At 44.3% G+C, this 16,044-nt stretch overlaps 1 protein-coding gene across 4 annotated transcripts in view; it reads right to left on the bottom strand.

Annotated features, from left to right (window-relative positions):
* acsf3 (acyl-CoA synthetase family member 3) overlaps nt 1-16,044 on the bottom strand; it is a 204,578-nt gene that overhangs the window by 15,414 nt on the left and 173,120 nt on the right. For all 4 annotated transcript variants that reach the window (XM_060911945.1, XM_060911944.1, XM_060911946.1 and 1 more), the window contains one exon: nt 3,527-3,661. In XM_060911945.1, the coding sequence (XP_060767928.1) occupies nt 3,527-3,661 (135 nt within the window). The remainder of the gene's footprint in view (nt 1-3,526; nt 3,662-16,044) is intronic.

Here is a 16,044-nt window from a genome sequence, read left to right as displayed (position 1 = left end):
AAGCCTGATGCAAGACGAGGCATTGGGGAGAGCACAATTGGTGGAGGTGTTGTGTGTGCACGGGGATGTTCACAACTACCCTTTAGTGTCGGTCCACATTCTTTTTCGAGGGGAAAAATCTAGAGTAAAGGCGGCGGTTAATCCACTCGATGATTTTGGGGACTGATTGGCCGGGATTTGGGGAATTAATGAGTCATTTAGTGAAGAGTGGGTCCTGCCGTAGTGGTGTCACAGAGCCATCTAGGTCATCTCCGCGTCAGAGTGAGGAGCCGCCGGCTCCTCTTCTTTCTATTGGGGAATCCCTTGCGGATTTTCCATTAGAGCAGTCGCGAGACGAGACTCTGCGGCATGCGTTTGACCAAGTGAGAGTAATCGATGGTCAAATGCTCCAGCCAAACGCCACCCCGCCCTTCCCCTACTTCGCAATTATGAAGGATAAATTATACCGAGTGACGCAGGACACTTAGACTAAAGAGCAAGTCACACAGCTTTTGATTCCATGATTTCACTTTAATCCCATGGTTGGACACTTAGGGCAGGATAAGACACTAGCCCGAATAATGGCCCGGTTCTATTGGCCAGGGATTCGCGGCGATGTCCGTAGGTGGTGTACGGTGTGCCGCGAATGCCAGTTAGTAAATACAGCAGCCATTCCAAAAGCGCCTTTGCACCCTCTCCCATTAATCGAGACCCCGTTTGAAAGAATTGGGATGGATCTCATCGGGCCATTAGATCGGTCAACACGAGGGTACCGCTTTATTTTAGTTCTGGTGGACTATGCAACGCGATACCTGGAAGCAGTGCCTCTCCGCAATATCTCAGCACGCAGTATTGCAGAAGCGCTCTTCCGCGTCATCTCCCGAGTTGGAATCCTGAAAGAGATTCTGACTGACCAAGGCACCTCGTTTATGTCACGTACACTGAACGAACTGTATGGGTTGTTGGGTATTAAGCCGATCTGCACCAGCGTGTATCACCCACAAATGGACGGTTTAGTTGAACGGCTCAATCGCACCCTCAAGAATATAATTAAAACATTCGTAAGTGAGGATGCACGTAATTGGGATAAATGGCTTGAACCCTTCTTATTTGCAGTGCGAGAGGTCCCCCAAGCCTCCATGGGGTTCTCCCCATTTGAATTGTTATATGGGCGTAAGCCACGCAGCATTCTAGATGTGCTGCGAGAAAATTGGGAGGAGGGACCTTCACCAAGTAAAAATGAAATTCAATACATTATGGACCTGCGCGCAAAACTCCACACACTCACACACCTAACCCAGGAGAATTTGTGGCAGGCTCAAGAACAGCAAACCCACCTGTACGACAGGGGTACGCGCCTTAGGGAGTTCGCACCGGGAGATAAAGTACTCATACTGTTGCCCACATCGAGCTCCAAATTGATCGCCAAGTGGCAAGGACTCTTTGAGGTCACACGGCGAGTCGGGGACGTTGACTATGAGGTGAGGCGAACGGACAGGGGTGGGGTGCTACAGATTTACCACCTCAATCTGCTCAAACTCTGGAACGAGGAGGTCCCCGTGGCGTTGGTGGTTCCGGAGAAGGCGGAGCTGGGGCCGGAGGTTCAAAAGGGAGCATTGGCATCACGTACCTCTCCGGTCCCCTGTGGAGACCACCTCTCCCCGACCCAACTCGCGGAGGTTGCCCAGTTGCAGACCGAGTTTTCGGACATGTTCTCGCCCCTGCCCGGCCGCACTGACCTCATAGAGCACCACATTGAGATGCCCCCGGGGGTGGTAGTGCGTAGCCGCCCTTACAGGCTACCCGAACACAAGAACAAAGTGTTTCGGGAAGAACTCGAGGCCATGCTTGAAATGGGCATCGTCAAGGAATCCCACAGTGACTGGAGCAGCCCAGTGGTCTTGGTACCCAAGGCCGACGGGTCGGTCCGGTTCTGTATAGACTATAGAAAAGTCAACGCGGTGTCTAAATTCGATGCGTACCCAATGCCTCGTATTGATGAGTTGCTCGATCGACTAGGCATGGCTCGCTTTTACTCGACACTGGATTTGACAAAGGGTTATTGGCAGATCCCCTTGACTCCATTATCCCGAGAAAAAACGGCCTTTTCCACACCGTTCGGCTTACACTAGTTTGTAACACTTCCTTTTGGGCTGTTTGGGGCACCCGCTACGTTTCAGCGGCTAATGGATAGGATCCTCCGCCCCCACGCCACCTATGCGGCAGCATACCTCGACGACATCATTGTTTATAGTAATGACTGGCCGCGGCACTTACAACACCTGAGGGCCGTCCTTAAGTCACTGAGGCGAGCGGGTCTCACAGCCAACCTGAAGAAGTGTGCGATTGGGCAGGTGGAAGTATGGTATCTGGGCTTCCACTTGGGCAACGGGCAGGTGCGTCCCCAAATTAACAAGACTGCAGCAATTGCGGCCTGCCCGAGGCCCAAGACCAAAAAGGGGGTGAGACAGTTCCTGGGGTTGGCTGGCTACTATCGTAGGTTTATCCCTAATTATTCGGACGTCACCAGCCCGCTGACTGATCTGACTAAAAAGGGGGCACCAGATCCGGTCCAGTGGACGGAGCAATGCCAGCGGGCTTTTTCTGAGGTGAAGGCTGCACTGTGTGGGGCCACTGTTACACTCCCCTGACTTTTCTCTCCCCTTTATGTTACAGACGGATGCGTCGGACAGAGGGCTGGGGGCTGTTTTGTCTCAGGAGGTGGAGGGGGAGGACCGCCCCGTGCTGTATATCAGTAGGAAGCTGTCGGTGCGTGAGGGGCGCTACAGCACTATTGAGAAGGAGTGCCTGGCAATCAAGTGGGCGGTCCTCGCCCTCTGTTACTACCTGCTGGGACGCCCTTTCACCCTCTGTTCGGACCACGCGCCCCTCCAGTGGCTCCACCGCATGAAGGATGCCAACGCGCGGATCACCCGTTGGTATCTGGCACTCCAACCCTTTAACTTCAAGGTGATACACAGGTCGGGGGCGCAGATGGTCGTGGCGGACTTCCTCTCCTGTCAAGGGGGGGGGGGGGGGGGGGGGGGGGGAGTCGGCTGCAGGCCGGACGGCCGCCTGGCCTGAGTCGGGCGGTGGGGGTATGTGGAAGCGGAGGTGTGGTCAAGCATCGGTCTGTGACCGGAGGGCGGAGTCAGGGAAGGTAAGTGGCAGAATCGCTGCACCTGATGTTGATTAACGTGTGTTTGTGTGTCTTCCCCAGTCACCCCGCCCTATTTAAGGAGAGAGCAAGAGCAGAGGAGAGCTCTCTCCCGAACCAGACACCAGATGTGTGTGTGCGAGTGTCTGTCTATGTGTTTTCTGAGAGACCACTGAAAAGTGTGAAAAATAAAAAGGTTTACGAAACTTAGTTCTGTCCTTCCGTCTTCTGTGCTCCTCCCACTCTTACGAACTGCCACAAAAATATACAACTTATTTCTCATAATATAACTAAATGTGATAATTTCACTAACGTGAACCCACTATTTTCTTTTTACCAAATCCATCAGATGTCACGGCTCTCGCTCCAAAATGCGTTTCGGTCACATACCTGTGATGTCAGGGTGGGCCAGCAGGTGGCGCTCCACATCCAGAGCGCTAATCTTGTAGCCGCCACTCTTTATAATGTCTACAGAAGTTCGTCCCATGATCCAGTAGACACCGTCTTTGTAGACCGCAGTGTCGCCTGAAAAACAAATGGCAAAAAGCCAACTTTAGTTGCCACATACTGTATTATGATTAACAACATCCACTATACCAGACCTGTGCATTTTATGGCCCGCGGGCCGCAGCCGGCCCTTTGGTTCATTCTGACCGGCCTGCGTAAGGTTAATTAGAAATTACAAAATAAACGTATTTTCTAATTTTACCTCATGCATGGACTGAATGTGCATTGCTTTTATTTTGAAGTTGTGTTCAACAAAAACGCAATGCGCACGACATGAGCATGACATGAAATCCCACGAAACCTAATCCCGCGATAACTACTTCCGTAATTTGTCCAGACCAACCACAAACTTGTACGTCATCCTTCAAACAGTCCAGCCAATCACATAGTGTGACGTCACTAGCAGGCGCCGGAGCCGATCTGATACCTACACCGAATCGACGTTGTTGCGAGCAGATCACAAGACTTTAATCCCCAAAATGTCCGCAAAAAGAAGAAAGGTAGATGCAAAATGCAGGGCTTTCAACAAAACATGGACTGCTAAGTATTTATTTACTGAAGTCAGAGATGAAGCCGTGTGTTTAGTTTGCGGAGAGCAGATCGCAGTGTTCAAAGACTACAATTTGAGTCGGCATTACCAAATGAAAAACACCAAATGAGGTGATTAGACTACAAATGTGGGCATCATTATTATAATATGATGTATCTTGCTTGATATTTGGAGTAGAAAGACAATATTGTGATGTCTTTATTGTGTTTTGGGGTGAATGTGACTGAAAAAATGGTACAAACATTCACATTTTGTTAACCATTGTTTTGGGAAATTTGATTGAATAAATGACATTTTTTGTAAGGCAACCTCGTTTTTTCCATACTCTTACCAGTCTTAGCAGCTTGTAAAAACAATGTTATTTACTGCTTTATATAAAGAAATACAATTAATATTATGCAGAATTTAGTTCAGCCTTTTGGTCCGGCCCTCCACAAAATTTTCTGTTTTTCATGTGGCCCCATGGAAAAAAATAATTGCCCACCCCTGCACTATACACTCACCTCCCACTTTAATAGGAACACCTGTACACATGGATGTTTATGCAGTTATCGACTCAGCCAATCATGTAGTGGCAGTGCAATGCGTAAAATCATGCAAATACACGTCATGAGCTTCGTGTTAATGTTTACATCAAACATCAGAACCAAGGGGAAAAAAAGTGATCTCTGACTTTAATCATGGCATGGTTGCTCGTACCAGATAGAGTGGTTTGAGTATTTCAGAAAGTGCTGATCTCCTGGGGTTTTCACACACAAGTTTCTACAGTTTACACAGAATGGTGCGAAAAACAAAAAACATTGAGTGAGTGAGCGACAGTTCTGTGGGTGGAAACAAACGCTTTGTTGATAAGAGAGGTCAGAGGAAAATGGCCAGATTGGTTCGAGCTGCCAGGAAGGATATAATAACTCATCACTCAATCACTCTTTACAACTGTGGTGAGCAGAAAAGCATCTCAGCATGTACAAACCAACAAACCTTGAGGTGGATGGGTTACAGCAATAAAAGAGCACACTGGGTTCCCATCCTGCCAGCCATGAAGAGAAAGCTGAGCTACACAATTCTGTGTAAACTCTAGAGACGGTTGTGTGTGAAAAACACAGGAGAGCAGCAGTTTCTGAAATACTCAAACCAGCCCGTCTGGCTCAAACCAACACCCATGCCACAGTGAAAGTCACAAAGATCACAGATTTTTGCTGATTTTTTTTTAAGGTTAATATAAACTGAAGCTCTTGACCTGTATCTGCATAATATTTGCACTGTGTTGCTGCCACATGATTGGCTGATTGTATAACTACATGAAAGTGGAGGTGTATAGGTGAGTGGATGGTGAGTAGACATCCATTATATGTAGCTATTGTGCTTCAAGGTTTGTAGTAAGAGTAGCCACTCTGATCCAGTTTACACTGTGCTATTTTACTGGTTCACCAGTTGTCCTTCCTTGGACCACTTTTGGTCGGTACTAACCACTGCACACCCGGAACACCCCATATGATGTGCCATTTTGGAGATGTTCAGACCCAGTCATCTCGCCATCACAATTTGACCCTTATCAAAGTCACTTAGATCCTTACGCTTGCCCATTTTTCCTGCTTCCAACACATCAACAACTGACTGTTCTCTTGCTGCCTAATGTATCCCACCCCTTGACAGTGCCACGGTAATGAGATAATCAATGCTACTCACGTCACCTGTCAGTGGTTTTAATATTATTCCATTACGTTGTTGCCTTAGGGCACAATTTTATAATTTTCTAGCACACATGTATATGATATAAATGTATTTAAATATAAATATATTCTGATATAAATCTATGCATATGTACTTCCCAAAAAACATGTATTAAAAGTAGACGGCCTTTCGATTTCATAAAATCGGTGAAATTTAGTTCCGTCTGAAATTTGGTCAGTGTGATACATGTTTATTTCTGTAATATCTCACAAAAAAACAGGCCATTCTGTGGCTGGGAAGTTATTTAATTTGAGGGGATTAAAGCAAATAATGTGCAAGAAATCACTCGCTTTGCGCAGTCAAGCAGACAGAGGAAGTCTGTGTGTGCGCGCATGCGCAGGTTTACCTTTGACCGTGCACTGACAGTTACATCATTCTGTCGCTAACCGAACAGCTGATCACACCGAGGTGTTCGCTGAGCACCGATATTTATTAGTTTGGTCCTGCGTTTCCTTTCCTTCGTATATAACGTCTTTTCTTCTCACTTTCCGTTACTGTGGTTGGTCTTTCACGTTTCATTCACACACTCACATCCTGTTTTTCTCTCCTGTTTCAAATTTGTATCCCACAATGCCTTGCGCGAACGGGGAAAGCCCACCATGTGATGCATGACGTAGTATCTTGAATTGGGTCATGGTGAAGCAGGAAAAAATAGCGGAGAATTTAGGGCCACGTGGCCCGAAATTCATTGATTGTTCTATTAAAAATAAAAACTAATAAAATTGGAAGTCTGTGATTCGAATTCAGTAGCTTTTGGTCCACTGAACAAAAATAATTGGGTGTCGGGGAAAATTCTTTTTATGACCTACACTTGAAAAATCTGAAAGGCAGTCTAGCTTTAAATGTTTTATGTTGATAAAGAATGACTGGAACACTGGTTAAAGGGTCAATGCCAAAATTATTCAGGTTGCCTGGAGTACCGTAAAAGGATAAAAAAAAAAAAGGGGCACAAGTTTGTAAAACACCAAAAACAGCATGACCTGCAGAACAATAGCAATGATTATATAAGTACAATCACATCATACAACTCCGAGTTGAAAAGTCAACTCAGTACAAACTAGCTTTAGATCACAACAAAGGCTACGTAATATATTGTTAAAGCAATGGCATGGAACACATTCTGTTGCTAAAAACACACACACACACACACACACACACACACACACACACACACACACACAAAGAGTATACTTCCAAACTAGCAATCAGTCAAAACTGGATCTACAGTGCCTTGCAAAAGTATTCATCCCCCTTGGTGTTTGTCCTGTTTTGTCGTATTACAAGCTGGAATTAAAATGGATTTTTGGGGGGTTAGCACCATTTGATTCCCCCCCCCAAGTCAATACTTTATAGAGCCACCTTTTGCTACAATTACAGCTGCAAGTCCCTTGAGGTATGTCTCTATTAGCTTAACACATTTAGCCACTGGGATTTTTGCCCATTCCTCAAGGCAAATCTGCTCCAGCTCCTTCAAGTCAGATGGGTTGCGTTGGTGTACAGCAATCTTCAAGTTATGCCACAGATTTTCAATTGGATTGAGGTCTGGGCTTTGACTAGACCATTACAAGACATTTAAATGTTTCCCTTTAAACCACTCCAGTATAGCTTTAGCAGTATGTTTAGGGTCATTGTCCTGCTGGAACGTGAACCTTTGTCCCAGTCTCAAACCTCTGGCTGACTCAAACAGGTTTTCCTCCAGAACTGCCCTGTATTTAGTGCCATCCATCTTTCCTTTAGTCCTGACCAGCTTTCCTGTCCCTGCAGATGAAAAAAAAACATCCCCACAGCATGATGTTGCCACCACCATGCTTCACTGTAGGAATGGTGTTCTCAGGGTGTTGGGTTTGCGCCACACATGGCATTTCCCATGATGGCCAAAAAGATCAATTTTAGTCTCATTTGACCAGAGAATCTTCTTCCATGTGTTTGGGGAGCCTGTCACATGCTGTTGGGCAAACTCCAAATGTGTTTTTTTAAGCAATGGCTTTTTTTCTGGCCGCTCCCCAATAAAGCCCTGCTCTGTGCAGTGTACAGATTAAAGTGGTCCTATGGACAGATATTCCCATCTCCGCTGGGGATCTTTTGCAGCTCCTTCAGTGTTATCTTTGGTGCATCTCTGATTAATGCCCTCCTTGCCCGGTCTGAGTTTTGGTGGGTGGCCTTCTCTTGTCAGGTTTGTAGTGGTGCCATATTCTTTCCATTTTGCTATAATGGATTTAATGGTGCTCCCTGGGATATTTTTTATAGCCCAACCCTGATCTATACTTCTCCACAACTTTGCCTCTGACCTGTTTGGAGGCTCCTTGGTTTTCATGTTGCTTCCTTAGTAGTGTTGCAGAGTCAGGGTCCTTCCAGAACAGGTTGATTTATACAGACATGTGACAGATCATGTGACACTTTGATTGCACACAGGTGGATCTTAATCAACTAATTATGTGACTTATGAAGTGAATTGGTTGGACCAGCTCTTTTTTAGGGGTTTCATACAAAAGGGGGTGAATACCTATGCACACTCCAGAGTTCTGTTTTTTCATCTTAATTATTGTTTGTGTCAAAATAAAACAACGATGTGCACCTTTAAAGTGGTAGGCATGTTGTGTAAATCAAATGGTGCTAACCCTCCAAAAATCCATTTTAATTCCAGCTTGTAATGCGACAAAACAGGACAAACACCAAGGGGGATGAATACTTTTGCAAGAGACTGTATTTATCCAACTCTGACTTACTCCAAGACCACATCGTACACCATACGAGCTCTACTGGCACACTACACTTAATACTACTACTGATACTACTACTACTTAAAAAAAAAGCCAGAATGTACAACTGTGTAAATGAAACCTTGACCATAGAGGAGCAGCTAATATTACAACACAGCTCAATAAAAACATGACAAAAAACAGTAAAGGCCTTGAGGCACTCAAGAAACAATAACATCTATTTGGATTATGATTTTAAAATAAAGTTTACAAAAAGTGTGGTTGTGTGATTTCAGCCGAATTTCTGTATCGTTTGTAGGCGTGAATGAAAAAAAAAGATATATAAAAGAAATGCAGTGCATATTATGCTAATATATATTTTTTGTGATTTTATGTAGTTTCTTAGAATTAATTTATTTGAGGTTAGAATTTAACCTAATCAATCAAAGGCATTTTCCCCTAATAACCTTATTATACCCATCTTTGCCAAGGGTGCCAATAATTCTGGAGCGTATGTCAATATACGTACACATACAAAATGACCTCTACAGAGATCAATAGGAAGTAAATCCACTGGGGTGACTTTAATAAGATTTGTGAAAAATCCTGAACCAGTCAGGATCATACAGAGCTGGTCAACTGGAAACTCCTTAATTATACTCTTTTACACACACACACACACACACACACACACACACACACACACACACACACACACACACACACACGGCAAAAAGAGGCACTCAGGCGGTAGAAAACCCATCACACACTAACGAAAGAAAGTGTAACACCTATTTCCTTCCCTTTCACAGTACAGAGGGCTGCAGGGGAGAGAGGAGAAGAGAGGGAGTGAGGAGAAAAGAGAGAGAGAGAGAGGCAGGTGAGAAGAGCACTCACTGAATGATGAGGGGGCTCAGGTGGGACAGAGCAATGATGAGGAGAGAAAATGGGTCACTGTGGAGGGACGAGAGAGAAGAAGAGAAGAAAAGTAAGACAGTGGGGGAAAATGAGAGTAAACGCGCGCGCGAGAGAGAAAAGACTGGAAGCTATGTGGAGATAGAGGGTGTAAGGGAAAGAGAAAAATGAGAGGTATATTAAGAGAGAGAAAGTGGAAAGCGGGAGACTGATAGAAAGGAAGGAAAAGGAGAAAAGTGAAGAAAAGGGAGAGGAATGAAGGGAAGAGAGTAAAAGAAAGAAAGAGATGGAGAGAGGGGTTGAGTGTAGTGGAGAACATTCCATATTCAATACTCTCTCTGTGTGGATATGTGTGTGTGAGTGAGAGAGAGAGCCTGGTAGCTGCTGACTGGTTAGAGATGCTCAGTAGGCGATGAGTCACAGTGCTCATAAAGCCTTACCAAACAGCCTGAAGCGTCTACACATCAACACACACACACACACACACACACACACACACACACACACACACACACACACACAGGAAAAGACACTTCAGCCAATCAGCTCACACCTGCTGCAGCTCAGTGAAATCCAGACCTGCCTGCAGTGATGAGATCAGCTGTGTGAGGGACTAAAGTTTCCACCCAGACCGGTGCTTTTTAACTAAGACCAGGGTTCACTGTCTCAGAGGTGTGTCGCAGCCTGTCAGACTAAATATTACATACATCAGGGGGAAAAAAAATCCCAATTTAAGATGTTTAAGATCCCATGTTTTACTTTTGGTTGCCTAAAATAATTATCAAATCACGTTTTCTGTAGGAAACTGTAGGAAAATCACTATGGAGGGAAAAAAAATTCCAGATACTCAATTTATTACAATTTTCATCATGATTTTGCTCATTATGAATAAATTAAGTATAATATCAGCATGAGGTTAATCATTTCCTTCCTGATTTTCTTTTTGTCTTGAGTTTAGAACGATATTATGGATGCAAATAAAGTGAATAAGAAACTATTCTGATTGAGGAGATGTTGGAGGAGCTTAAAGATGACATATTATACCCCTTTTCCACAAGTTGACTCAGTTCCCTGAGGTCTTAATGAAATGTCTGTGACATGCTTTGGTCAAAATCCCACACGGATAAAGCACCACAGCTCCCTTCTCCCCCTGCCTAAACAGCCCTGTTCAAACAGCTGATTTGAGTGCATGTTCTTTTAAATGATAATGAGCCACTGCTCACCCCACCCCCCTCTTACACCAGCAAATCAGGTAGCACTTTCCTCATGAATATTCATTTGCAAAAGCAGTTCTCAAACCGTGAGTGGAGAGACTCATACCCCTTTTCCACCAAATCAGTTCCAGGGCTGGTTCGGGGCCAGTGCTGGTGCTGGTTCACAACTCATTCAACTTGCGAGCCAGCTGAGAACCAGCTTGCTTTTCCATCGCTCGTGGTGCTAAGAGAAGACACGTCATTACGTCGCTGTATACGTCAGTTATGTTGTTGTATACGTCATTACGTCGCTGTATACGTCATTACGTCGCTGTATACTTCAGTTACGTCGCTACGTTTGCATAAACCTTGGCGCGAATATTGAAGCAAAAACAACATGGAAGAAGCAGCAGCAACAACAACAACAATAATAGTCAAGTAATAATAATGGATGACTTCACGTTTGTACAGCTGCTGCTTCTCGTCGCTTAAAAATGGCGATCTTTCGCGGTCTTGTTATTGTTGTCGGTCTTAACAACTCCCCACCCCCCCACCCCCACTGACGTAAGCGGTTCTTTCCTCTGGCCCAGCAGAGAGTTGGTGCTAGCCTGGAACCGGTTTTTCTAGCCCCAGAGCCAGTTCTTTGTCAGTGGAAACAGAAAACCCGGTTCCAAACTAAGCACTGGCCCCGAACCAGCCCTGGAACTGCTTTGGTGGAAAAGGGGCATCAGATGAGTGAGTGGTATAATTCTAATGAGCTCCGACTGTGACATAGAAAGTGGAGACAAATCTGAGCGGTTTGCTGAAGCCCATGTTTTCTGAAATAGGCAGCACAAAGGAAACTGAATGGGTGTCTGATTTCAGAGTTTGTGTGTTGGTAGGCTCCGGATACCCACATGTATGTGCACAAGCACTGAAAAAGTGAGTTTTTCATAATATGCCCCCTTTAAAATTAAACAAGAGTGCTCTGAGAGCACAATATGCTCCACTGGCAACTAGGCCATAACTCTGGTGAAATGTGACTGAATTGAACGAAATTGCAATATGCATATTACCAACGTATAACAAAGAATCCTGTCAAGTTTGGTGAAATTCCTCCAAAAACTGCAAGAGGAGTTGATTTCAGAAGGTGAGTACCCTTTCTGGGACGGACAGACGGATGGAAATCATCACAACATAATCCCCCTTCGGGCCTTTCGGCCAGCGGGGGATAAAAATTGTGAGGGAAGTTGATTTCAGAAAGCAAGCACACCTTGATGAAATTGCCAAAGTACAAGTTTGTTAATAATCAATGGCATAACTCTGGCAAAATTTGCCCAAATTAAACGAAATTTCAATATGCGTATAACTGTCATATAACAAAAAGCCTTTTGCCAAGTCTGGTGAAATTCCTCCACAAATTGTGAGAGGAGTTGATTGCAGAAGAACGTACACCCTCATGAAATTGGCAAAGTACAAGTTATTTAATCAAGGGTCAAAACTCTGGTAAAATTTTCACAAACGAAATTAAATCGCAATATGCGTATGTAGACGTCAGAGCGGGTGGGTGGAGCACAGAAGTACGGCAGGCCAGAACTGAGTTCCAAAAACTCTTTTATTTTAGCTTTTCAGCTTTGACTTTTCACACTCTCCCAGTCACACGCGCGCACACACACACACATCATCTGGTGCAGGAGAGAGCTCCCTTCCCCTGCCCTCTCTCTCCTTATATAGGGCGTGGTTGCTGGGAGGACACACAAACACAGGTTAATTCACATCAGGTGTAGTGATTCTGCCACTTACCTTCCCTGACTCCGCCCTCCGGTCACAGACCGACGCCTGACCACGCCCCCACTGCCACAGCGTATTACCGTCATATTTTTTCTTCGAGAAATTTGTCCAAAAATTGTGAGAGGAATTGATGTCAGAAGGCAAACACACCTTTATGAAATTGTGAAAGCACAAGGTTGTTAATCAAGGGCCACAACTCTGGTAAAATGCGACCGAATTGAACAAAATAATAATATGCGTAGTACCAACATATAACAATGCCTCTTGCCAAGTTTGGTGAAATTCCTCCACAAATTGTGAGAGGAGTTGATTTCAGAAGGTAAGCAGACTTCCCGGGATGGACGGACAGACAGACATCATCATGACATAATCCCCCTTTGGGCCCTTCAGCCAGTGGGGGAGAAAAAACAACCAAACAACCAAAAAAACAAAAAACCCTAATTATGTGGATGAGTCAAACATGGTTGAAGATTCCAGATATACTACGAAATATTTAAATAATATTGGCTGGCTTTTTTCATGGTCTATCACATTCCATTCAGCTAGCATGATACTGAACGAGTCGAAAACGAGTAGTTGAAAGGAATATATCTGATATAACATGAAAAAAGCCAGACAATATTATTATTACACATACACCCTCTCTTTTCCAGTTTTTCGATGTCTGTTGGTATGTTTTTCTCTTGTAATCAGAGGGGAACCATCAGGGCCTTCTAGGCCTTCAGAGAAGGCCCAAACATATCAGCATTTTGCATGTTATATTTCATTTATTTCATTCTTTAATTGCCTTCATTCTTTCATAATTTCATTATAATTATTCTCTTCTAACTCTTGGCCTCATTTTCTATCAAATTTGCTTCAGAAGAAGTGAAAGGGTTAGTGTCCAGAAAACATTAAAATCGAGTTATCCAATGAGAGTTTTTTGTTTGTTGTCTCTAGGCAGAGAAGAGTTTAGAGCTAGCTCGCTCATTGGTTCGGACTTCATTGCCGGGACAGAAGGCCATGGCAGTGTATGTTTATGTAGGAAGTGACAGATGAATTAACCAATCAGATTTTGATTTATACTGACAGGGACCAAAAATTTATCACGTGAGCTTAACCGTGAGCCAGCACCGTCAGCGCAGTAGTGAAGTCACCTTCCAGCCAGTGTAGCGTTCATCAGTAGTGTTAGCGAATGCTAATAAAGCAGTCAGTGCTATCGAGAGCAAGTAGCACAGGCTAACGACTGAGAAACTAAGGCTACATCCACACGACAACGGCAACGAGATTTTTTTTTTAAAATATCGCGTCCACATGGGCAACGGATCAGTAAAATTTCAGGTACATATGGCAACGCAACGCTTGCTGAAAACGATGCAATACACATGCCACACCACTACGTGCGCTGTAAGACGGTCCCATCGGAGACACCAGAACAATAGAAGAAGTAGACGCATGCGCATAAACCCCTTCTTCTGTAGCATTAGCCACATAAAGTTTTGATTATTAATCAGTAGCGTAAAATGAAAGATGCGGAAAGAGGAATGAATGGGGGTAGATGGAAGCCGGTACGCCAACATTCTGATATCCTCCAGAATTCTTTAATGGTCCGGAATAAATTGAATGCTACACGTTGATGGATTACTTTGTTCTTCTACGCCCTTTTTGAGGAATGTATTGTCGGACTTAAACCAACATCTGAAGAGGTGAGATCGCTCCTTTTTTTTTTTCCTATGTTTGCTGGCGGGATTGTTTTTGTTTTTGGAAAGCGCACGGGCGGTGCGTGGTTTGGTATTGCTTCCGCAGTGTTTGGACTAAAGACTCTGCCCTAAGGGCTATTCTCTCACTCTCTCTCTCTCTCTCTCTCTCTCTCTCTCTCTCACTTTGCACCATTACACAATAAATATTCACAGTGAAAATATTTTGTAAGCGCGTTTCATGAACCAAGTTATAGGATTTGTTGACAACTCACATCGAGTTCGTTACACTTCTACCCGCCGTGAAGCACTGACAGTCATGTGGTTGTGACGCCATCGTAAACAAATCCGTTCTACTCATCCAGACGACTTTGCAACGGCGCCGTTGCCAGATTTTTTCACTCTGGAACCCGTTCTCAAAAGATTTCGTTTTGGGGCACCCAAAACCCCGGTTCCGTGTGGATGCCAGGCCGAAACGATAAACAATTTTATCAGATTCACCTGAATCCGTTGCCGTGTGGACAGGGCCTAAGATTTCTGTCTCCAGACTCTTCTTCCACACACACTCACAACAGTATTTTTCACTCAGACTTAAGTCTTCATTTCCCTGTGTAATTTACTGAGTTACTTTTAAAATCAACATCGATGGCTCCACACAACGGAGCGACCTGGCAGCCTGCCGCTAATCCCTTGCAAAATCCTTTGCCCTGTTGCTTTTTTGGTGTCTGGTGAATTTTTGGCTGAGCTGAAGTCCCAGCTCTAATAGTAACGGTTCACCACTGCCTGTAAATATGCATGAAGAATATCTAATGAAGTTTTTGTAGCCTTTCAGGTGTTCAACGTGTCTTTCTCTTTCCCAGCAAACAAAGAAATGCTTTTGTGCATGCGCAGCGGAACAGTCTCACGGGGGCATTGTGGCTCAGGTGGATAAGGCGCCATACCATAAATCCGGGGACCTGGGTTCGATTCCGACCCGAGGTCATTTCCCGATCCCTCCCCGTCTCTCTCCCACTCATTTCCTGTCTCTACACTGTCCTATCCAATAAAAGGTGAAAAAAAGCCCCCCCCAAAAAAAAGAAAACTCTCTCATTGAATATTTGCATCAGCTCCGATGTGTGACGTCATGTTGTCTTGACAACCATGCAATATCGTAAACCATATTCAATGCTCATTCTCCATTGGGTACAGTGACGTAATACACATAGGATAAGCGATATGATGACAATATTGCATGCTATCGAACCAAATGAATGAAACCCGCTAGAAGGGAATAGAATACGTTTTTATTCCGCTGAAAAAGCGTCCTGTGTGTATAATAAATACATAATATTTCGCCTTATTAATAAGAAAATGACTAAATCTGCTAAAAAGATACTCCACGTTTCATTAAGTAATTAAAATCCAATTTTTTTAAAGGATGTGACCCAGTCTGTCTCTCATTTCAAAACAATTTGTGTCTCAATACAACATGATCAAAGATCAGATGCATGTATATATTTACAGGAATCACCAATTCAGCCATATTATATGTGACAATATATGATACAACAAGTCAGTTTTTTATAAACAGGTTAATTTTAAGTGAAACTTAAAAGCTTTGAGGAGTGTGAGGCCACACCTCCTTTACTCGGACTGACAGGTTCAAAGGCCACGCCTCCTCAGCTCAGGCGAGTGAAAGAGAAACCCATGCGCTGAAATCTGTATATTTTTCCTCAGTTCTGTCTTTCAGTCCACAAGTCGAAAAGCCCTGGGTGAGAGTGAGGGCTAAGATACTGTACTAACCCAGTAAAGACACTTCAGAAATACCTCTAGTGCATCAATCATGCTGAACGGCCCGTGTCTGTCCAGCATGATCACTTCAGCCCCT

This window comes from Neoarius graeffei, chromosome 27 (genome assembly GCF_027579695.1).
Source record: "Neoarius graeffei isolate fNeoGra1 chromosome 27, fNeoGra1.pri, whole genome shotgun sequence".
Classification (NCBI taxonomy): Eukaryota; Metazoa; Chordata; class Actinopteri; order Siluriformes; family Ariidae; genus Neoarius; species Neoarius graeffei.
Note: the sequence above shows the minus strand (reverse complement) of the source record. Positions and strands in the feature narration are given on the sequence as shown.